Source organism: Amphiura filiformis, unplaced genomic scaffold, assembly GCF_039555335.1.
Source record: "Amphiura filiformis unplaced genomic scaffold, Afil_fr2py scaffold_594, whole genome shotgun sequence".
Lineage (NCBI taxonomy): Eukaryota > Metazoa > Echinodermata > Ophiuroidea > Amphilepidida > Amphiuridae > Amphiura > Amphiura filiformis.
The window spans coordinates 361761-385396 of NW_027306058.1; the positions used below are offsets into that span (position 1 = coordinate 361761).

General features: G+C 36.9%; 2 protein-coding genes across 2 annotated transcripts in view; one reads left to right on the top strand and one right to left on the bottom strand.

Annotated features, from left to right (window-relative positions):
- Window positions 1-3991: 3991 nt before the first annotated feature.
- On the bottom strand, window positions 3992-19655 carry LOC140145716 (uncharacterized). Its single transcript, XM_072167397.1, has 11 exons — window positions 19524-19655; window positions 17869-18130; window positions 15267-15405; window positions 13601-13851; window positions 13159-13305; window positions 11073-11296; window positions 9222-9355; window positions 8329-8389; window positions 6589-6763; window positions 5612-5757; window positions 3992-4365 (listed from the first exon to the last, which is right to left on the bottom strand). Exons 2-11 carry the CDS (start codon window positions 18046-18048, stop codon window positions 4053-4055), a joined length of 1770 nt encoding a protein of 589 aa, XP_072023498.1. The 5' UTR covers window positions 18049-18130; window positions 19524-19655; the 3' UTR covers window positions 3992-4052.
- Window positions 19656-22918: 3263 nt separating this feature from the next.
- The window catches only part of LOC140145679 (NACHT and WD repeat domain-containing protein 2-like), a 78645-nt gene continuing 77927 nt past the window's right edge, over window positions 22919-23636 (top strand). The window contains exon 1 of the mRNA XM_072167366.1: window positions 22919-23499. Coding sequence (XP_072023467.1) covers window positions 22976-23499 — 524 coding nt within the window. The 5' untranslated portion in view covers window positions 22919-22975. The remainder of the gene's footprint in view (window positions 23500-23636) is intronic.

Genomic DNA, 23636 nt, shown 5'->3' on the forward strand with positions numbered 1-23636 from the left:
CTGTAAAAGCTGTAAAAAACAGCTGTTTTTTTTGGCCAAACAGGATCACAGATTTCAAAATAATTTTGAAATGATGTTTTTTTAAGCTATCAGTAAGTTTTGTGGGTCATTTTACCGCTTCCAGATAAAAAAAAATTGGAACATTGGAGAGCCTATATCCACAACAATGCCCCTATATGCTGGCCATCCTAATAATCTTTAAAGATTTTCTGGTCTTTTTTTGGACTTTTCAGCCCATTTTTGACTATTATCGTTAAACTCAGACCCCTTGCATGTTGACTTGACCCCTCTAAAAATGCACTTCCCCCCCCCCCCCCTCAAAAAAGTCTTGGCTACACCACTGCAACAATGGGAAACCACATGAATAAAACCAAACCAGAAACTTGAAAAGCACAATATAAGGCCAAAAACAACAGTGTTTCTTTGCCCTTCACGACCAACCCAAAAACCCAAAAATCTTGGGTCGCTCTTTTTTTTAAACTTATAGTATAATGTTTGCATGTTTTCTCTCCCAAAAGTGCAGCAATAATTTCTTTGAATTATTTTGAGTGTACAATCAACTAAAAATACAATCAAAACACCACATTATAGCTTTAGTTACGCTGTAAGATGTGGTTTCACTTTCTATATGTGAAAATGGGGTGGAAGTGCCTATGAATGAAAAAAGATTAACCTACCGACCCTCCAAATTTTTGTCTCTTATGGGCAAACAAACATTTTTTTTGTCTAATGTTGGAAAGACTATACAACATACATCATAATACACTATTAAGGCTACATGCTCTTTTTGGTTGAAATTTTTGGCGGGAAATAATCCCGCCAAAACATTAAAGTAATCTTTTCCCACAACTAAATATCATAGTCAGGAAATTAATGATGCATCTGGTAGCTTAGATCATAACTTTCATTGCACTTAGTTGCAATTATCCCAGAAAATTCTTGATTTGTTTTTACAGAGTCTTGAATTGTCGATGTTTTTGATCAAAAACATCACTCGGTGTATTTTGAAACTCGAGGCATTAACTCTTCTCAAATTAGCCCCAAATCATAATTTATTATATGCATGTGTAGCAAACACCAATGGGAATAATTGGACGTTGTTTGCGGAGCCTAAATTTGGTTTGATTTTATTTCACAATAATTCTAAGGTGAGAATTTTGACCTGACATTTACTTTTTGGATTTCAAATTTAAATTTATTGATATACATATTTTGAATAAATAAAGAGTACGCTTACCTTTCTGCAACACTTCCCGGTATCATTAAGCATCTGCTGATAACCAACATTTTAGCTGAAAACAGTCCCTTCCTATCATTTTTGAACAAAATATGGTTCAAAAGTCAATACGCATGGTATAAACTAGCACAGAGAGATAACGAACAGAGCTATTTACGGTGGGGTATCTATTGTAAGCTATTAGGGTAGGCCTATAGTATATCTTCCCGCAAGTGACAAGATGTGTCAAGCAGGGCGGTATATTCAAACGCTATTGTCTGGATCATTGAGTATCGATTGAGCACGTATACATGCAGCACGAATGTGTGTGGTCCTCCCAGGTTTTGACATAAATTACAAATGACGCCGTGAATGACCCAGCGTTTTCATTTTATTATTACTAAATTAATAAATCGTTTATCACGAAAGTGCTAAGAGTTGTACCAGTTCAATTCATCAAAATTAATTTGTATTAAATGAAAACAAACAGACAAGTAGAGTCATATGTCTTTCTATGACCGTATTCCTACCAAAATCAAAATCAAAATGATTTTCAATACACTAGAAACGTGTTGATATGTATATCTTTGAAAATCGCCGAATGTTAACCACAGTCACCGTGGCACAGCATAGGCATCTTTAGCATTCAGTGAAATTGGCAGTGGTTCGAACCCGGTGAAAATTTTAGTATTTTTATTCTTTTTACTAATGCGCTGTGCCGTTTTACAAACACGCCCCTGAATGAAACTCATGGGCATGTACCCTTAATGTGCTAATAAGCATCCAATTGCACTTATAAAACCTATTACTTTTGTCGTTAATAAACTAATATTTACCGATACAATATAATATTTACATTCCTGATTTATATACATGTAATTAGTAGGTAATTGCTTTAAAAAATATGTAAAGTGAAATACGAATGTCAAATGCTCTTTCATTGCAATTACACATTTGGCTATTTCAGTTAAAATCCACACTCCCCCTGTTGAAGATTTTGAAAATACCTTCCACAGCAGGAGGATGAATTTCAAATGGAATTAACACTCTGCAGCTCCATTTGAAATTCACCCTCCATCTGTAGACGATTCAGACTGACTCTTTCTCAGAGGGTGAATGAAATTCAAATTGAGCTGCCAAATATGTTAATTCCATTTGAAATGCATACTCCCCCGTGAAAGATATTTCCAAGATCTTCCACAGGGGTAGTGTGAATTGTAAATGGAATAGCCTAATTTGTTACTTATCAAAATTTAGATAAAATGTAATATAAATATAAAACAATGATATAATATAATATGTGGCATGATCTAAACTAGGACCATAGTTGGAAATTTCGAAATTTGAGTTGTGCGGTAAAATAATCTAGCTGAAAGACTTTTAAAAACAAAGATTAATGTCAAAATATGCAGATTGAGTTTTGACATACATGTTTACTCTTTTCTTTAATCACAAGTATATCAAAAACAAAGGGGAGAATAACCAAGGGGGTACTCAAGTTTGGTTTTGGTAGGAGTGTGCCGCTGAGAATTTGAAAGTGGACCCATCAATATACCAATTTTTCAAGAAATTAGGACCCATCAATATCCTAAAAGTCCTAATTTTTCGCCAAATTTTACCCAAAGTGTCTTAGTTTTTACAAATTTTACCCCAAATTTTGGTGACATTTTCAAATTAAATTGTGGGCAGGCTGAGGTAAAATTGAGATATTTTCTGAAAAAATTGAGAAAATTTTGAAAAAAGGACCCACCCATATACCAATATTGGCCTAGAAAAAGGAGTCATTGATATACCAAAAGGCCAAAAATGCTACCCATGATTGCGGCATGTCCCTGTATGGTCATTTGTATGGAGTACCCCCTGGGGGAAATTAAAAGTGATATGTTACCATACACTCCATATATTATTAGCTCTGTGAAATTTTACATTATTTTTTGTCAAAAAACATTAAAAAATAAGGGGTTCTGACATTTTTCCCTTCATATTGACCAAACATTGCAATGGAACCTTTTTCTCCAGTTTAGAGGTCAAAGTGCAGTTCAGTTTTCACCATTGCAATCTTTTTTTCTTCATAATTGTGAAATACAAATGGTGCTGCATTATTTGGATAAGGGATTGGTCTTTTTTAATTTAGTAGAGTTGGGCGACTATCTCTTTTTTCCTGTCGGCAGCAAATAGTCGTGACTACGACTATAGTCACGACTATCTGTGGTCAGAATTGGAATGGAAAAATTGGGTGAAAGATTGATGTAAATTTAGGTTTTATAATTCATATTAAACAAGTAAGATATGGAAATAAAGAAACAACAATTAAGTTGTCACAACATTTGAATGGTAGTGCAGGCTTGTGTATATTGCACAATGTTTTTATCACATTTTTTGCAGTTTATATTGTTAGTATTTGGTTGGTTTTGGTGCGGATATCTGGCACTTTTAAGATGATTTTTTAACATAAAAATATAGTTGTGTTAGTCGGCTTTTGGTTTTCAATAGTCGTAGTCATGACTACCAGTAATAGTCGCGACTAACGACTATTGGCAACCAGTGCGCACCAGGAATTTTTTCCGGGGATGGGGGCAAAGTCACGACTACCAGTAACAGTCGCGACTAACGACTATTGTCAACCAGTGCCCACCAGGAATTTTTCGGAGGGGGGGGCAAAGTGAATTTCGGGGAGCAAAATCAACAAAAAGTGGAAATTTAACTAATTTGGGGGTTTTTGCCTAAAAACTGCAAAACTGGGGGGGCAAGAAAAATATTGGGGGAATGCCCCTCTTGCCTCCCCTAGCACAGCCACTGTTAGCAACTTAGTCGCCCAAGCCTATAATTAAACCATTTACATCTTGTCATCAGGTATCTTCATTGTTCCCACATCATCAGCAAGATTTCCAGCCGCTATCTCCACTTCCATCTTATCCACTTCCTCTTTGAAATCCATGACCGCCTCCTTAGCCAGCAGACCAAGCAAGTTGTCTAGTTTGGTTAAGTCAGGTCTGTTTTGATCCAGTTTAAACTGAAGCGGTTCATACCCCATTTGTTGCAGTTCTTGTACCATTTGGGCTCTGCTGTGCTGACCCCGTAGGAAAGAGACAAAGACGAGACGAGCGGGGTAGATCTCATCGTGGTATTTCTTGAACAGCGCTGCAAACCTGGAAGAAAATAATGTAAGAAACATTTTTAAAATAGTGGCATTGACATACTTAAAATTATACTAGATATATATGAGTATGCAGCCTTCAAATCTTAGGATCAAAAGTGATGCTGTTTCGATCGATACTTGTTATTAGTAAACTATCAACTGATTAAATCAAAATTAATGGTTAAAATGTTAGTGGTCTATACATTATTAGCAACTCTTCCTATAATAAACTGGTTAATTTTGTTAGCCAAATCCAAAAAAAATATTAATTAATCATGGAACTGAGCTTTAACCAGGGCTGTCAACTATCACGCATTGGACGTGAGTCTCACGCATTGGGCCACTTTCTCATGGTCTCACGCCAAGGTAGTATAATCTCACGGCTAGGTCGTAAATCTCACGCATAAAGCTTTCAAATGGGTAAAATCTCACGCATTATAAAAACTTTGTGTCGTCCCCCCCCACTTTTTAGATTCTTGAGCATCGGGCTCAAATAATCATGGGTCAAAATTAACACTGTATTGTCGCCTAGTAATAATTAAGAACCCGGTACGCCACTGTTCGACAGTGTCTCACGCCAAGCAAGTCCAAAAAGTTGACAGCCCTGCTTTAACCATCTTGGCTGATGGCTTGATCACAGATGAATTGGTCCACTGCTTTTCCTGCGAAACTTGGTTGCTATTGACGCATCCTCGTTACCCGGAAGTGATGTTGATTTAAGCAATGGGTCGTATACATGATCTAGAAAGTATGCACACTCATCACGGTTGAGTGAGTTCTTGCCTTTTTTCAACATCACTTCCAGGTAACGAGGATGCGTCATTAGCAACCAAGTTTTGCGGGAAAAGCAGTGGACCAGTTCATCGGTAATCAAGCCATCAGCCAAGATGGCAAAAGCTCAGTTCGGTAAGTAATATTTTTTGGATTTGGTTAACAAAATTAACCAGTTTATGATCACAACAATCCTACCAAATGAATCTTTTTGCTCTTCCTATAATACCTTTTTAACAAGAGGCAACTGTTGTTAATCTGTGATGAATCCACACTTTTTCAGAAGCATATAATTATGCGAATGCAAGTTTACGGAAGCCTGAAACATAGCTCAATACAATCCTTTAGCTGGAACTAAAACTGGCAATAAAAGTAAATTTGGATACTTGATCAATTTTTGAAAATAATATCCAAAACAATTAATAGTGCTGTACTTTTTTCTGGAATCAGGACTATAGTGCACACCCATTTAAAGTGCAAGTTACCTGAAGTTATGGCAGGAAGTATTCTCCTCTTCATCTGTGACCATAATGAATGTCTTCACAATCTCCTTCTTCTCATAATATGGCCATAAGCTAGCTGCAGGTGCTGTGCAGCCACTAGCACGGATGGAAGTAGCTACGTTAAGAACCTGGATCAAAGGGAAAAACATAATCATAATTATTATCCCTAGTAACATTGTCATTATCATATATTGTACTGATGCAAATAACAGTCCCATCATCTTCATTAAAGGTTTGTGAGCCGATCAACAACCTCGTCCCACATTTTTAGTCATCAAACCCGAGATTTTGGTATCAGAAGAAAGCTCATATTTTTCTCATTACCCCAGTGAAATTTAATGCCATAATCTGAAAAATTATGATAATATGTCGGACCAACAGAAAATCATCCCGTTTTACTACAAATAGGGCGAATTTGACAGTTTGCTCATAGATTTAAGTTAGAACATGTGTAAGTATTACAAGTATGCCAAAAAAAAAAATCGGTTTTGAAAAAAATTAAGGTATAACTGAAAAAAGATCGTACATTATGGCTTTAAGATAACTGTTTTAGGGATAGAGTTTATTAAGACCCAGACTGAACCGTGACAAAGGTTAGACATCGACCCTGTTTGGGACAACCTGGAACCCCTGGAATCAAGGGGGCCCACAACATCTTCTTCTTTGACGTCATCTACATTTGTGATATCATCAAAGGTGTCTCAACAACATCATTAGCAACAACAAATCTTCAGAGCAAGATGCCAGTTGACCCGGTGAGTGTACCAAATTTGAGTAGAGTAGAAGTATAATTTTGCTTTCTATGGTAAGAATAGGGCTAAAACGGGGTAAAGCTTAATATTGCTAAACATCTTAAAAGCTGAATTTTGATTGGTTACTCAGATGATTATATCATATAATTAACCAATCAGGAGCACTGTAAGAAAACCAGTAGTGCCCATGGGGGCTAAAACACCTACCTGTGGGATGTCCCTTGGCATTGTTGGAGGTTCATAATTTCCATCATTGAAGAAGCACAGCTTGGCTTTGCAAATAGCACAGAGAACAGATGCAATGATGGTTGAGGTTCTCACGGCCACACCCATGGAGGAGGATCGGTCACCGATGACAACAACTGGCGCTTCTAGAGAAACACTGGAAATGATAAAGAAAGAATTTGTGATAAAATTCTATTTTCTAAATAAATAAACCAACAGGCATAGCATTTTAACAGTTTCAAAGAATTACTTAACCCCTTGAGCACTACTTACAGATCTAACATTGTTTATTACATGGTATCTTCATTTTAATCACCAATCAGAATGGAGCTTTGCAAATAATTCATCCCAATTTTTTTGTGTGGTGAAATTATTCAAACAATGTTGCTGATTGGTCCAATTGATAATGAAAACTTCGTTTTGTCCAATCGGCAGGTAGTTCTCATGGGGTCAAGGGGGTATTACACACCTGGCCAATTTTGTGCCTATTTTTGCATTTTTCTCAAAAATTATAGCACATTGGTAACAAGTAAGATATGCATATTATAAGGGCAAGGACTACAACTACTGTACTGAAAATTCAGCAACTCAAAGCAAGTAGTTATTGATTTATTGATCAAATATTGGTTTTCCCTCATTTTTGACTGTACCTCCACAACTGTTGCCTGTGGTGAAATAAAATTTCCATTGCAGTAGTTGTAGTCCTTGCCCCTATGATATACATATCTTACTTGTCCCCTGCGCTATATTTTTTGAAAAAATAGGCAAAAAATTGGTCAGGGGTGTAGTACCCCCTTAACTAGGAAGTACATTTATTCCTTTCAGGCAGCTAGAGTATTGTGCTCACCATCAGCATTTATTTTGGAGAAGCCAATCAGCTTAAATGTTAATGCTTACACTGCTATACTGCCCTAGATCCTAATCCTTTAATCAAAACTTACTGGCAGTAAAAATACAATTTTGATATTTGGCAACTTTTTGGAAAAAAATACAAAAACCTGCAAATTTGCATGTTACTATACAAGCGCAGTCTATGCACATAGATATCATGTTTTCTTGTAAACATCTACCAAAAAGTAATTACCCCCCCCCCCCTTTTATTATGAGATTATTACTCAAATTCTATCCATCAAAATTTAGAACTGAAATAGCAAAAGGAAACCCAGTTTTGTTTAGCAAATTTTGATGCTTCATTTGCCTTAATAGCCCAAAATAATTTGTTGCCATGGCGACCCTTTGAATAAAAAGGAATCTTATTCAAAAGTTGCACCTAAACGCATTGAAAATTTTGCTTTTGTTGCTAGAGTGCCTGGGCGTCACTGGTCACTGTGGGTCATCCTTGACCAGTCATGTAGAGAATGTAATGGTACACAGATTTCAGTAGCTTTTAAGTGTAACTTTCACAAATGCATCTTTTTTTATTCAAGGAGTCACTTCGGTTACAAATTTTGAGCTAGCAAGACAAATGAGGTATCAAAATTTGTTTGTTTTTGCTATTTCAGTTTTTAAATTTGATGGATAGATTTTGAGTTTTATCTCGTAATAAAGGGGGTATAATTACCTTTTGGTAGGCATTTATATGAAGTTGTTTGGATTTGACCATGTACATTTTTTTCGCTCAGGTAGTAGGCCTTCATGAATTACCACCGACCTACATTGTACAACCATGTTTTCCAATCATGCCTGAGCACTCCCTTTTAAAGGGTTTTTATTATCCCTTACCTGGTCTCCTTCAATCTTGCCTCAGCAGGTGCTATGAGCATATCCATGAAAGGTACTTTGCCTGAAAAAGAAGTATAATAATCATGATAATTTCAGAACATTTTCCTCAAATATCTACTCTGTACCCAAAATCAAGGCATGCATTTTGTACCTGATGTCACAGAACAAGGCTCCTTGTATTAAAGCACCCATTTTCAGGGGCAATTTGACAACAGTTTGTAAAATAGGGCCTGTCTGCACATTTGAGACAGGCTACTTTGTTTTCGGATGGAAGGGCTATTTTTACCAACCAACCAACCCGTTCGACGGATGCCCTAAAGTGTTGCCCAAACTTGTCACTTTAACTAGTAATTGGCTAGTTAGTACTGACCGCCAAAATACCAGGAAAAATTGAGTAACTGTCCACTGATAACTATATATAGACTATAAGACAAGGCCCGAGCACTGATACATCAAAACCAATTAAGTTAGACATAAAATAATATGGACAGGTTACTTTCAGGCACAACAAGTCACATTTAGGACCAGACTGTCCTGCTTTTTTGCTGAATTTTAACATTTTTTGATCACCTTTTCACGGAACATTCACTCAATGCCCACTATCACTCAATGACCCTTGTGGTGGACACTTATCTGTTGTTGTTTTTTGGTTTTTTTGCAAAGTGAACGCATCTGCAAGAAATATTTTGCACACAAACATTATGAAGCCAGAGGTTTCCGCTGGTATAAAAATCTATAAATTTTTTTTTTTAGAAATGTGATGAGGCTGTGGATCAAGAAATGCCCCATCATGCTCCTGCTCAAAACCCTTCAAATCAAAATCATTAACACAATATATTTCACCAATAAGAGGCAGAAAATTCAAGCATTTATATTTTGTGCTGTTTATTCACCTGTTCTGTTGAGCATTTTCAACATAAGCAGCCGTTCCATCAACTTGCCATAAGGTAGACCGATAGTCTCTCCTGATTTCATACGCTTCACAATGACCTCATCCACCTCTGGGCATGCCAAGTCTTCATAATACCTGAAAAAAAATACAGTAATTATGTTACATCACCTCATTTATTTACTTTTGTTCATTATAGAAATGATGTAGCTCTGAACTCATAAATAAACATAAAGAAATTCCTCTGGGCTCAGGGTGTGGTAAAAATGTATACCCATTAGCCCCAATCCGGCGTTGAAAGTTGGGGGGACAACCAGCCAAAATGTTCCCGATTGATGCCCATGAACGTGCCACTGCAAATTTGAAAGGTGACCATCCATATACCAATATTCCAAGAAATTTGGACCTGTTAATGCCATATCAAAAGTCAAAATTTTCAACCACATTGCCACTTTTTACAACTTTATCAAAATTGTTGGCAAATTTCTAAGCTTTTGGGTACAATTAGGCTATTTTACAGATAAAACAAAGAAAATTTGGAAAAATGACCCATCCATATACCATATGCTATATGCCATGTGTACAAGTTTCAATCCGAATCAGGTATAATTGATAAAGTTCCTACACCGAAAGTATCATTTACATGATGTAATTAGGTACATAATATCCACAAAGTAAAACTAAAATTGTGAATAAAATAGCCACTTTCGTGCAGTTTCATCTCTTTCAAATATCTGACTAATGAAAAGGAAGTCACTAATTATAGTGATTTTTATCAAGGAAGGAAGTGAAAAAGAAGTACCAAAATATAAATACAGATATCTTTCAGTTTCAAAATTCAATTCAGGATAAACCAATTGTACTTTTTATCAAATAATGCCATTTGTGCAATTCAATCACTTTAATTTTATGTTAATAATACGGAACTGAAACCATAATTTGTCTTAATAATAAAAACATTTGGGTGGATGGACTTTTCAAGTAGGGTCGGTCAATCAGGATTTTTTTCTGGAGGCTAAAATGACCCTAAAATACCACCATTAAAACTTGAAAAATCTGGCAAACATTTGATGATTTTTTTTTTTTTTGCAAACACATTTTGAGAAATGTTTTTGTCAGATTCAGACTATGATTGAGATATGCAGTTAACAAATTAATAAATATCAAAGTTTTCTTGTTGTAAAGTCACTGGGTGGGCTCTTATAGGGACATGGGCGGTTAATGGAATGAATCACTACCAAACACAGTCAAACAATTTTAGACAAAGTCCTTTGGCATTGGAAAAACAGAGGCATGATCAACAGGAATTAAATAGAGTAAACATAATTTTACAGCAGGTTCCCCATCACAAAGGAAACAAGTAGAAAAACTTCCTTTTATTCTCCCATATTTAGGACCTATGGGCAATTTGTAGGGAGGGGATAAGATTAAGTGACCACTTTTAGATTTTAAATACAAACCTGCCTGATCATGAAGTTCCAGTGGCAAAGTGGTTTTATCCTATCAAAAGGCACAAGTCTCATAAACCCAAGGTCCTGGGTTCGATTCCCAGGCAGGGTCACTTTTTCTATTTATCTCCTCTATTATTTACGACGGCGAACCTGGTGCAAAAATTATGTTAACCCCCTGAGCACTACCTGTCGATCAAACATTGCCTCTGATCGGTCAATTACATGATATCTACACTTTAATCACCAATCAGAATGGAGCTTTGCAAATAATTCACCCCAATTTTTTTGGGGTGCAATTATTCTAAAGATGTTGCTGATTGGTCCAATTTTTGATAATGAAAACGTCTTTTTGGCCAATCGGCAGGTAGTTCTCATGGGGTTAAGTTGTACCCTTTAATACTCACCACAATACCGTATCTAATTTAGTTTCATACTCTGCAATACGCTTCTTGCTCTCGTTAGTAAGCTTATTCTTGTGTTCTTTTATGTGTGTGTATGGTACTTCATAGCTTTCAATCAGTTCATTGAGATTGTCCTTGTTGACGAGAGAACATTTGGATACCATTGTACCATCAGGAGCTGCTTCCCCAAAACAGAATGGAAGGAACCATGGTAGCTCTGGAAAGTCCTATACAAAGAGCAAAAACAGAAATGTTAAATCAATGTTGGAATTCCAGTTTCCTGTCTCACAAAGTAAGGGCTAAGAGTAAAATTATACAATTGTGTTTGGGAGTGGCCGTCTCTCCTTTCTCCTTTTCCTTGCTATTTTCTTCCATTTCTTGCTTTGCAAAAGTATACAAAAAGTCCCAAAATTTAAGAATTTGCGAGGGTAGCGAGCCAAAAAAATCAGCTTTTAAAAGCTTTGTTGATCAAAAAAGGGCCAAATTTGGGGAAGAAAGTCCACTTTTCACAAAATTGCCCCCCTGGTAAAAAGCCCACCTTTGCAAAATCAGCCTGGTCGAATTGAAGCCATTTTGGTGCATCATTTTACACTATATTTATATTATTGCTTTCAACAACAAAAAAGGGCCTGAACTCAATTTGCATAATTTTAAATGTTACACTGGTCCACTGACACTTTAGGCCTAGAAGACGTGAGACTCGCAAAGAAAGTACTAAAGCATGCATGGATAGATCATGTAATTGATCTTGAGCATCAGTGAGTCGGTCTGTACTGACTTTGGTGAAAAAACGGTGATGCGCCCTGCTTATCGATGGGCCCACAGTACTAATTTTCACATGCGTTTAGGCCGAGGACTCGCCTTCAAGCAATGGCTAAATAATTACAGGCTTATATATGCCTATTATATACTTCCGATCAACCCGACGTCGTTACTTGCTTTTTTATGCATGGGCCTACTCATGTGCAATTTAACCTTTTCTCTTAATCTCTCCTTCTCATTCCTCTTCTCTCCTCTCCTCCCCTCTCCCCTTCTCTTTATGTATACTCACGATGTTTGCCCCCTTCTCTCTCTCCCCTCTTTCTCCTTCTCTCTTCCCCCTTCCCTTTCTCTCCCTCTCCATTTTATTACCCGGGGCACACGCCCCCTTCGCCCCACCCCTGGATACATGCCTGAACCATGATTGAGGGGGCATCGAGTCTGATTGGGGAGCACAATCCATTTTTCGGCAATTTTCCTATGGGATTTTCTAAATTTCCAGATCGAAGGGGGGAGGGGCACGTTTCTCCTGTGCCCCTATGACTCTACGCCCTGGGGACTTGTAAAATAGACTGATAGCTACTGATACACATGCTTGACTTGAAGTGTTGGATAGCGATGACAGTTAACAGTTTATGAATATGTTAATTATGAGGCCAAGATTTTGTGCAGTTGCTGCTGTATTGGTCATCTGCACCTGTACCCGAGGATAGTGGATTCCATCGTGGATTCCAACAATTGAAGAATATAATACAGAAAACAGTTTCAAGTTCAATTTAGTAGCACGTTCAAGCAAGGCATTAGCTTGAAAGGTGTCCAGGTGTCATTTGGATGCCCTGAGCTGTTTTCAATTTGGACACCCTAAAATTCTGATTTTTATAATGGAGTGAATAGAAAGTGGACACCCTGATTTTGTAGAATAAGGTTATTTTGACCATTTTGGACACCCTAAAGACACCCCTCTGGCTAATGCCATGCGTTCAAGTAACAGATTTTTTATATTAACAATTATATCCTATCAAAATATCAATCAATTGGTCTTGATGCTCTGCTTGCTAGCCATAGGCTTCAACATAAAAAGTCCAAGCTCTGAGATATTTTCTCAAAATATCAAGAGCTATCTCCAGAACCGCTAAACCAATACTATGCTTGTTTGTACTCATTTTAATGCATTTTTCATGCTGATTCCAAATATTGTCATAAAAATGTATAATTCTGAAATTTTTAACGAAAATTTGAAACTTGTCGTCTGCAGTTGACACCAGCATGGAGAGGGTTAGGTTTTGGGTGTCGACAATTTCCCTTTTAGATCAGTTTGCTGTACGCTCACCTTCTTTGGGTTCAAGTGGCAAAGGTCAGCCAATCTTTTCCACGGTTCCTTGGGATAATGCAATGCATAGAACTCTAGCTGTGACTTTGGGATTTGTCTTACCCAGTTGCGAATGTGTCTGCTTAATGCACCACTCACTGACCCCATCTGGAAGGACACAAAACAATACATTGTTATTAACATGCTACATAATATTTGATATTGATGGTATCATGGTACCATACATTAATTTTGTATGTACATCAAGACACTACTGGTCATCTAACAGCATTTTTGATTGGTTGATAACTTCAATTGCCTATTATGAATAGGCTTTAAACTATTTATGGTCAAACTTGCATTTACAGATGATCTTATTAATACCCTCCTTGATTGCTTCAAAATTGGACACAATATTCATTTTGGCCAATCGGCACGTAGTTCGCATGGGGTTAAGACTCACCTTAGGTCTGATGACACCCAGGTTGTCAATATTTGACTTGATCTGCCCAACTTTCCTAGCTTTTACTTTTGGTTGCATCTGATATCTCTTCATCCTCTTCTCCCACTCACGTATCTTCCTCCCCGCATCCAAAAGGGTCAGAGCCTTGAGGACCTCTACCAAGCCAAACTGGGTAGACTGACCTAAGAGACGGTTGGCTAACCTGTGATCCTTACGAGCCCATGCAGCTGCTAATGCTCTGATCTTGGCGACTGTAATAAAGAATAAGATGGAATTTATGAAGATGACATGTATAAGCAGACACCTCTAGAGCTCTGGTGTCCCAAGGACACTTCTTCCTGGGGAGCCAGAGTGGGTGGGGTTAGCCCTCCCTGCATCCAGAAGGGCCAGAGCCTTGAGGACCTCTACCAAGCCAAACTGGGTAGACTGACCTAAGAGACGCATGACATGTATCCATACTGGGTAGACTGACCTATGAAACGGTTGGCTAACCTGTGATCCTTACAAGCCCATGCAGCTGCTAGTGCTCTGATCTTGACAACTGTAGTTAAGAATAGGATGACAATATGTGATGCAATCAAGCAAAATCAGTCGGAATTCAGAAATATTGGTTTTGAGATATAGCCAAACAAGGAAATATCTCCTTTTGTTCCTGTTGTTTTTCGAAACACTTTAACTGCTCATATCTTTGGAACTAGTTGTTCAATTTCAGTGGGGTTTTCTGCAAAATCCAGCTTTGTAAATGTTTTTTACTATCCTATAAGAAACTGAAAATGTAATATTTCCTGAGTTCAGACTGATGGGAATGAGTCACTTGTCGACCCTGGTCGAAAATGAGTTTTACATATATTTCTAAAGAGGACATTTAGAGTTTTCAGAAACTGAAAACCCCATGTTGATACAATTTTTCTTTGCAAAGTTACGTCAATTTATCAATCGCTGAAAACAATATAAAACAAAAGAATTTTAAGACTTTCTATGCCAATATCTAAAAATCAATATTAGCGACATCCGACTCATTTCCCTTGATCGTGTCACATATGTTGTAGTAAACACCGCTAGAGCTCTGGCACCCCAAGGGTGCCACAGAGTGGATGGGGTTTCCCCTCATGAACATTTCCATACTTTTTTATTCATGTATTGCTGAAAAGAAAGGCAGGAGCATGCCCTGGGGAGGGGGTACTTAGTGGAAATGACAGTATGGGGATGTGCAGCAGCTATGAAGGTTCAGGCATTTTGGAATAAGGAGTGCAATTCACACAACTCGGGTAAATTGTCTCTAAAAAATCTGGAAAAAGTGCAAATTCTTGGTTGGTTTTTAGCAAATTTTGTTAAATTTTTTCCAGAATTGGTCAAATTTACTATAATTTAGAACATAAATAATCAAACATTTGTATATTGTTGTGTCTATTGTTGTCAAATTCAGTAAATTTTTAAGGGATTGTTTTCGGAATCCCAGCTGCACTTCCCTATCCTATTAAAAATGAATTTCTCATACATGCAGGAACAATCACTGCATGATGTATACTATCATCAAGAATCATTGCACCCATCTTGTTTCAAATGTAATACAAAGCGATACCATTGATGAGCGAGCAAAACCAAGCATATGGTATTTCTAATTATTGGTCTAAAAATATGGTTTATTAGTAATTAAAATACTAACCTTGTGCTATTTCAGTTCCATTTTTCTGCAGAACAAGAAGTGTTGCCAGATATCTATTACAGTTAGTCTCCTGCGCAGCATAGTGACGGTCAAAAGTACTGTCACTGGTAAAGAGTTGCTCAAGACTAACTTCCTTATCCTGTGATTGAAATAAAACAATTGTCTGTTGTTATTGTTATTGTTTGTTTGTATCAATTTTATCAATTTATAAGAGGATACCAGAAGTACAGTACAGTACAGTTGTAATTATGTCAACCAACTGGTCAAAAGTTAAACTTGTTTTTATCTCATTTCTCAGTAATTTGACATTGTCGATAGTGCAAACTTTTCTTTTTCTGAATCCCCACAAACAGATGAACAATTTGCTGCCAATTTCAAGAAAATCAGAGCAAAGTTGATTTTTTACTCTGTTTTTTCACTCCCAAAACTGCCATATTTAACCACCTTGTTTAAAATCTTCTTTTGGTTTCAAACAAAGTTTGCATATTTTGAAAGTTGATACATGTTGCATCCCTATTAATAAATGATGTCATTTCATCATTGCAGACATAGTTCAGTTCAGTTCAGTTTTATTTTCATCTCAACACACATACATATATATAAATAACATGATATAGAAAGAAACATTTTGTAATAAATTAGTAACAATGCAATGCCAAATAATTTACAATTGAGATACCAATATTAATATTACAAAATAATATTTTTAAAATGTGGTATGAGAGATGTGGATGCCACAGAAAGCATAAGCGTGCAAAGTTGTGGCACCCATTTGAAGGTTACAGACAAGTCTATAGCTTAAATACAATATTCGATATTTATAAGGTTACAAATTCTATGAATGCCATAGACAGACAACATAAAGTCCGAAAAATCAATGAAGCATAAAATGCGAACTAAAGCAGCGCATGTAAATCCATCATGCAGGAGAAAAGCACTTTAAACATCATCATGTAAATATCCATTGATGAGGTTTTGTTTGAATGTTTTTTTAAATACGGTAGGAGACGGGGTGAGTTTAAGGGATTGGTCAAGATCATTCCAGAGGAGAGCACCATGTGTTTTGATGGTGTTGCTAGCAAAAACCGTATTAAATAATTGGATGTGAAAGTCTTTAGAATGTCTGGTATCGTGTGTATGGATGTCGTCATTAGTAGTAAAGAAGTTGTCGTAGAGGTCATTTGGTAGCATTTTGTAATGAAATTTATGCATAAAAATTGCTGTTTGAAATTTGAATATGTCATGGATCTTAAGGGCATTTAATTGGTGGAAAAGTGGGTCAGTGTGGGCGAGCCACAAAGAATTTGTGCGCCCTAACAACTCGCTTTTGTAGGAGAAAAAGAGAATCCAGATTGGCGTTGTTTTTATCTGCCCAGACAATTGCACAGTAAGTTAAATAGGGAAGCATAGAAATTGGACGTCCACAACGAAAAAAAAATCTATGTCTGCAATGGAGAACATTGACAAATTTTAACCAAAAGATAAAGACTTTGATTTTTTTCCTTGCTGGTTTTCTTTAGCTTTGTCCCTCTTCCAAACAATCACACGACTGTCTCAGCACTACAGAGCCATTGTAACTGAAACACAAGTAACTCAAAATGTTCACGTTCTGTGAATACGTCTGCAATGGAGGTTTTTTGTGACCTGCCATGCCAACTGAGAATGGGATTGGAATTAAATTTTCAGGTTTTACACTTCTATCAGAGATAATTCAAATACAAGAGCCTCAAAATCCAAATAATTTTATAGTTCTGGGTCCTCAAGAGTCTTCTGAATGTATGTCCGAACTGCCCTTTGATCTTTATTTCTACTGTAAATATACATAGCCCCAGATTAAAGTACAGGCTTATTTGACCAAAGAGTGGACACTCAATATAACCAATCAGTCCAAATTCCAAAAATATCAATTTTTAATCATTTGCCATGAAATGTGTATTATATATCGCAAATTTCAAAACATCAAAATTATTTGATATCAGAAGGACATTCCTCATTTTCGAAATGCAATTCGATCTGATGTGCTCTCAGGTCCCACAAAAAAGATGTGAAAACATCGCTCTCCGAGCCCTCAAATAACAACAAGGCATCAAAATTTGCAGAACAAATTTCAAATGGAACTGTAGTTGTGCATATTCTCAGTCATCCAGGTACATGTACATATATAAAATATCAAGTTGATATTAAAATCTAGTCAACTGGACTAACTATTTTTGACTGGCGACATTTCACATCCTATCCTGGATGCTTCCTCAAGCCTTCTGATTTTTCGGCGGCGACTGGTCAGTGACTTGGCGGGGGCCTACAGTTCTGCCATACAAAAGATCCCTTGATGTCTCAGTTTTCTGACTCCGTCACGGGTCACTGACCAATCGCCGGCAGTCCCCGCACCGAAAAATCAGACGGCTTGAGGAAGCATCCAGGATAGGATGTGAAACGTTGCCAGTCAAAAAAAGCCCAGTTGACTAGATTTTAATTATATATTTTATATACTTGAATGGATGATTCCATAATCCATTTAAAAACTATACCCCCTGTGTGGGAGATTAAGGCCATGTCTTCCACAGGGAGTAAGGATTTCAAATGGAGTACCCAATCTACTTACACTTTCCTTCCCCTGTGCTGCTGCTTCAGCGGCTCCAACTGCTACTGCTGACCAGTCATCTGACACTGCTGCAGCAGGCTGTGCCGGCTGATTGACTCGCCCTCGATTATACCGCCCTCTGCCTCTACCTCTACCACGTCCACCCCCTCGGCCACCTCGTCCTCCTCTTCGGTTTGGCATATTGAGATTGTTTTAAATTTATGTGGAAATAATTCAAAGGAGATCAATCACCTCATGTGAATCTTTACTTTTATGTGAGGAGCTGTATCATGGTATTTAAAAATAAAATAAAATGAACTTAATCAGTCAATCAATAAATAAACAAACAGCAATTTAAAAACAAATTAAATGTATAAAAAAGTGGACAAATAATAAAGTTGATCCAACATATTAGCTTGCATACATTGAAGCCAAGAGTACTGGTACGGTACTAAAGCTTTTCAGCTTATTCCGTTACTCTAGGTTTCAATTGTTGGTTTCAATTCAATGGACTGCACGGATCAATGCAGTCAGTCAGATGGCACACTGTTTATGTCTGAACTGTTAATAACTTATAAATCAACCCCATACAATTTTGTTGTAGTTGGGGAATTAATCAATATTGATTCTTAATCATCTCCACAACTAGAATTTGTTGAGAATCAGTTGATAATGTTAAACCCGGTGTTAAACCCATGACGTTACAAGTTTACTAAAACTTTATGTGAATCAAATGTTCATACATACACGCTATGTAACGGCGCTCGTGATTGGTCGAGAGCCGGGCATAAACAGCGTTTATGCCCGGTGTCCCGGATGTGCGATCACCGGGTAGGAAAAAAGAAGGAAAATCATGATTTACAATAATGTTACTTGTAATTTTTTGTTATTATTTTGATGAAATAAGATTCACAAAATGTTCTGGTAAACAAGCGGCCCTTTGGGCATAAACAACCGTTTAGTCATGAAAATATGAATGAACCCCTAATTCATTCTCACAAACTAGGTATCCCAGGCAAACCTTAGTTAACACATTTGCTAGTCAGCCAAATTCGCCGACAATGTCAATGCATATTTACGTTGAAATTTAAAACAACTGGCCGAAGAAGGAAACCTACATAAATATGTTTTCTATACTTCACTTGACCCAAATATGTGATTTTTTATGGTGATATTTAATAAGACAATCGCACATGGAATTTTAGAAGGATTTTGATAGCAGTTCCATTAAAAAAAGCTGCTATCAATAAGATCTAGAAACACCCCCGAAATGCCGTTTTTGGGAATTTTGATAGCTGAATCTTTTTGATGAAAGTCAATCTTTGACAAGATGTAACTTTGCTACGGAAAGTGCAATGAAAAAAAGGTTTTCAGTTTTGGCTTTGTTTACTCAAGGGCTTTAATTATATATAAAATGATGCAGTTTGATGGCAAATTTGAATTCACCTACATACCCACACAAACCATTAAAAAATTCATTTTGACAATCAATTCTCTGATTCTTGCCAAAATATCGTTACATTTGTTCAATCATGCATTTTCTCTAATGTAAAGCTTGCATGAATACGAGGGCATCCATGAGCAAATTCGTTGCTAGTGTTTCTCGAGCAAAATTACATTATAAATTATAAGTAAAAGTTTAGTTACAAGTTTGAATTGAGTTCACAATGACTTACCAGGTTTGCTCTAGTGGCCCACCAGATGTTGGCAGGTGTCAGAAGTGTTGTACCTCTTGCAGTAACCAACTATAACTATAATGGTGCAATAAAGAATTTGTTACTCATATTTATAGTGGAAATGCAATGCCTAGAGTAAGACTAGCATCATGAGCAATAGTAAAGTAACAGTGGATTGCACAACGTTTTGTCAGCATGTCAGTATTGAGTATAGTACAGTAGTACGTACTAGTCTATGATAATAATAACTATCCGCCCCTGGGATTTTCTCATATCTATGCAAACTGTGTGTGTATGATGTCATCACAATTTCCGTATCAGCAATGTCAGCACAATCCAGAACCCCTGGATAGTTCATTTTAGAGAAAGGAGAAAATTGCGCTACATTGCATCAGTCTGCTCATGTTGTTTTAAAATAGCATTCAGGGGATTACCCATTGAGTTATATTTTCTTTGTATCTGTTTAAAATGCTAAGAAAATATGTCATTTATTGACAGTCTTTTCAATAAAAAATGCGCAATGATCTGTAAAAATTACAATTTTATACCTATTTAAAAATTATAACAATTGACTTAAAGGCATTTTGGGGTGCATTACATGTTTAAAATACCAAAGTTCTGTAGTAGATAAAAATAAAATAGCTAATTGATTGATGTCTCATACATAGATAAGAGGTCTCCATACATAGATCGTAAATTGTACTACCGGTATTCCCATTCAGTGTTTATACGCAAACTGTCGCAGAGGCTTCTTTATTTACATCATAGTCTCATGTGCATGCATAAAGTCTACATGAGCAACTTTGTATCTCAAAGTGTGCGTGTACAATAGACTATGTCATAATGTTATACTTGGTTGCCAAAGCGGATTTGATCGTGTAAATCATCATCGATTTTTGTTCAGTGTTTAATAATGGCAAACAGTTTGTATCACCCATGCTTGTACATGTATGCGTGCGATTAAATTGGGTATTGATTTATGCCACTCAGAGCTAAGCCCAAGCCAAGTCTCCCAAGTTAACTGAGTCTGAAGTATGCGGTATGCACTTGAATGAATAAGCTTATGAGCTTTCTATCAACATGATCAATAATCATTTTAATCAATGGCCATTACAAATAGTGATTTACCTCAGCAATGCTCATGGTGATTACCTAACAATGTCTTCAATATTGTAACAGGAAGAACAACATGGAGGTGGCTTGTCATCATACTGCAGAATGAATGATGTAAACTGGCCGCAATTTCAATTTTATACCTGACAACATGCAATGCATGCCTACACAGTCACAGGGTCGGTGCAAGAAGGTAATTTTAGTGATGATCATCAGTGTCAACAATGCATGATTTATGTCATGGCCGCATGCATGATGCAAACTTCCATAAGATGTTGTAAGCTTTTTAATTTTGTTGCTAAAATTTAAATGTAGATTTTTAAGCCATATTAATTACTATATAACACTTTCAAGGCATAAGAAATTTTTTTTGGTATAAATTGTAGTTTAATTCACTGTCAGATAATACACATGTCACTTGTATGACCCACCCTATGACCCCCGGGAGTGGTGAGTCACTTTACATAGGTGCGTCGGATTTAACTATACCATGATAGGCATGTTCACAAAATTTTCAAGTAGGATATTTCACATGGAAATTATTTTGTTTAAAAGGTGATTATTTAACTTAAAAAATGAGGGGTCAACCATGTCTGTAGGTCAAAAATTAGCGAAGTTATGGGCAAATGTCTGTTTTAAAAAAAAACATGTAAATGCATCATTTTTCACCACGGCGATCCATTTTACACAAAGGCGATTTTATTTTATGAAATCTAACTTTCACTGCATGCTGACTTCTGTATCAAGGATAAAGTACCGGCACATTTTAGACTACGTCGTCAAGTTTCTGGTGTCCAAATTTCAAATTTTTGTATTTCCCTATTTGGATTGAATGTCGCCCTCTATAATAAGGAATGTGGACATGTCTAACCATGACCCACATGTGCGTCTAAACAATGACTGACATTTGCCGACAATGACTGAGCCCCTGGTCAAAATTGTGACGCACATGTTAAGGATTATGACTGTCCTCATGACGCAAATTTGACTCACCATTAGGTATTTTGACTGACACTGATGCGCCTAACCATTGGCGCACCTAGGTAAAGTGACTGACACTGACGCACCCCTCGGGGTATGTTGCGACGCACATATTGAGTAAATGACCGTACCCTGCGTCACTAATTGGTTGGTAAATGACCCAACCATGACGCACATCCCCCGGGGGTCCTAGGGTGGGTCATACAAGTGACATGTGTATAATGAGATATATTGTCATGTTTCCGCAGTGTAACACAGTGCGTTGTGCGGTGATCATTTGCATTTTATTTGGAGGAGCTGCGCGGGGAAGAATATAAAAATAAGAAGAAGAAAGGGGATTCGGAGTGAGAGAGGAGAGTGAAGGAGGAGACTGGAGACATGATAATATTTAAAATGACTGATGATTATTATTGTAAATCTTTGTTTGATTGTATGATTTCTGATCGATTGTCTAAAAGGAAAACTATCAAATATAACATTTGATAGTTTTATTAAGAGGAGAGCCGGCAATAATGTTAACATATGTCCTCTTTTAATTTTGGCACAAACAGACGAGGCAATACAAAGTAAACAAAGAAAATCGCTACCAGTATTTAATACCAGCACATATGTCACCAGTGCGTGCCACTTATAATACAAACATGAGTACATAAATGTAGTGTCAGCTCTTTTGATACACCCATCGAATGTGTGTCATCAGCCCTCAGATCGGCCCTCAGGTGACTGTAGGAACCAGTGGATTCGATCCATGTACATGTAGGCCTACTCTTTTGATATGTGCCATGTTACATGTATGTACTGTGTTTTGCAAGTAGTATATAAAGTTTTCCATAATAAACATAAAGTTTCCCATGTAATATTATAAAAGATCTAATATTTAGGTCTTATGAACTTTTATGAACAATTGCTAAAATTACAATTTTTTTAATATTATTTAGGCTAATGAATGTTGATTCTTAGTTTCCCTTCCCCACCCGCATCACCTTTTCAATTTGACCAAAACTTTCATTATTATAAAAAAAGTCAATTGTCTGAAAATTTAGATGGAAATAATCAAAATGTAATGATGATCTAAGCATTAATAGCTGTTTTGAGATTGTTTTTCATCAATAATATACATGTAGGTATTATAATGAAAGTTTTGAAATAATGAAATTTTCCAAAATAATGAATCATGACCTCATAACTATTTCACTGAAAAAAAATGTGACGGGAAACTAATCATTTCATTTCATTAGCGTTACCTTTTGTTTTTCATTTCATTATGCAGATGAGCTGTAGATACATGTAGCTATGCAACACTGACAAACACTGTCCACAAAGCCATGAAATAAAATATAACTCACGAAGTCATAGCCATGGGGAATGCAGCAAGTGTGAACTCATGGGGGCAAGACCCCAAGAGCGTAAGGACTGGATGGCATTCCAACAAACTCACAAGATTCCGTCTCGGTCTCAACGCAGCTTGCCGATTCACGCACCAAGTTAATGAAGTGTACAATGACATGAGGCTCGAGCGCGAGCCGTGGAAAACTATCCTCGCGAATGCCGCGGATGAATTTGAAGAAGAGCGTCGCTTGCAAGCGGAAGAAGAGAACACAGAGTCAACAGAACTATTTCATGGCATGATGATGGGAATGATACCAGGGAAACATATAAAACGACATGGTCGTGAATGTTGGGTTTTTGTGAGTTCGACGTTTACAGACACGAGACATGAGCGAGACTTGTTGATGGAGGATGTGTATCCGTATATAAGGGATTACTGCAGGGAGATTGGCTTGTCGTTTAATGTGGTAGATTTTAGATGGGGAATACGAGCAACCGCTTGCAATCAGCATTTATCAGCTCAGATATGCTTGAAAGAAGTACAAAGATGCAAGTAAGTTCAGGGTCAGAATTTCAGCGAGGATCAGAGAATTTATTCTCGCAAAGATTTGCGTGAATTTAAGTTGATTCTCACAAACTTTTGTAGTTTACACAGTAGTTGATTTGCAAGAATCAAATATGATTCCCAAA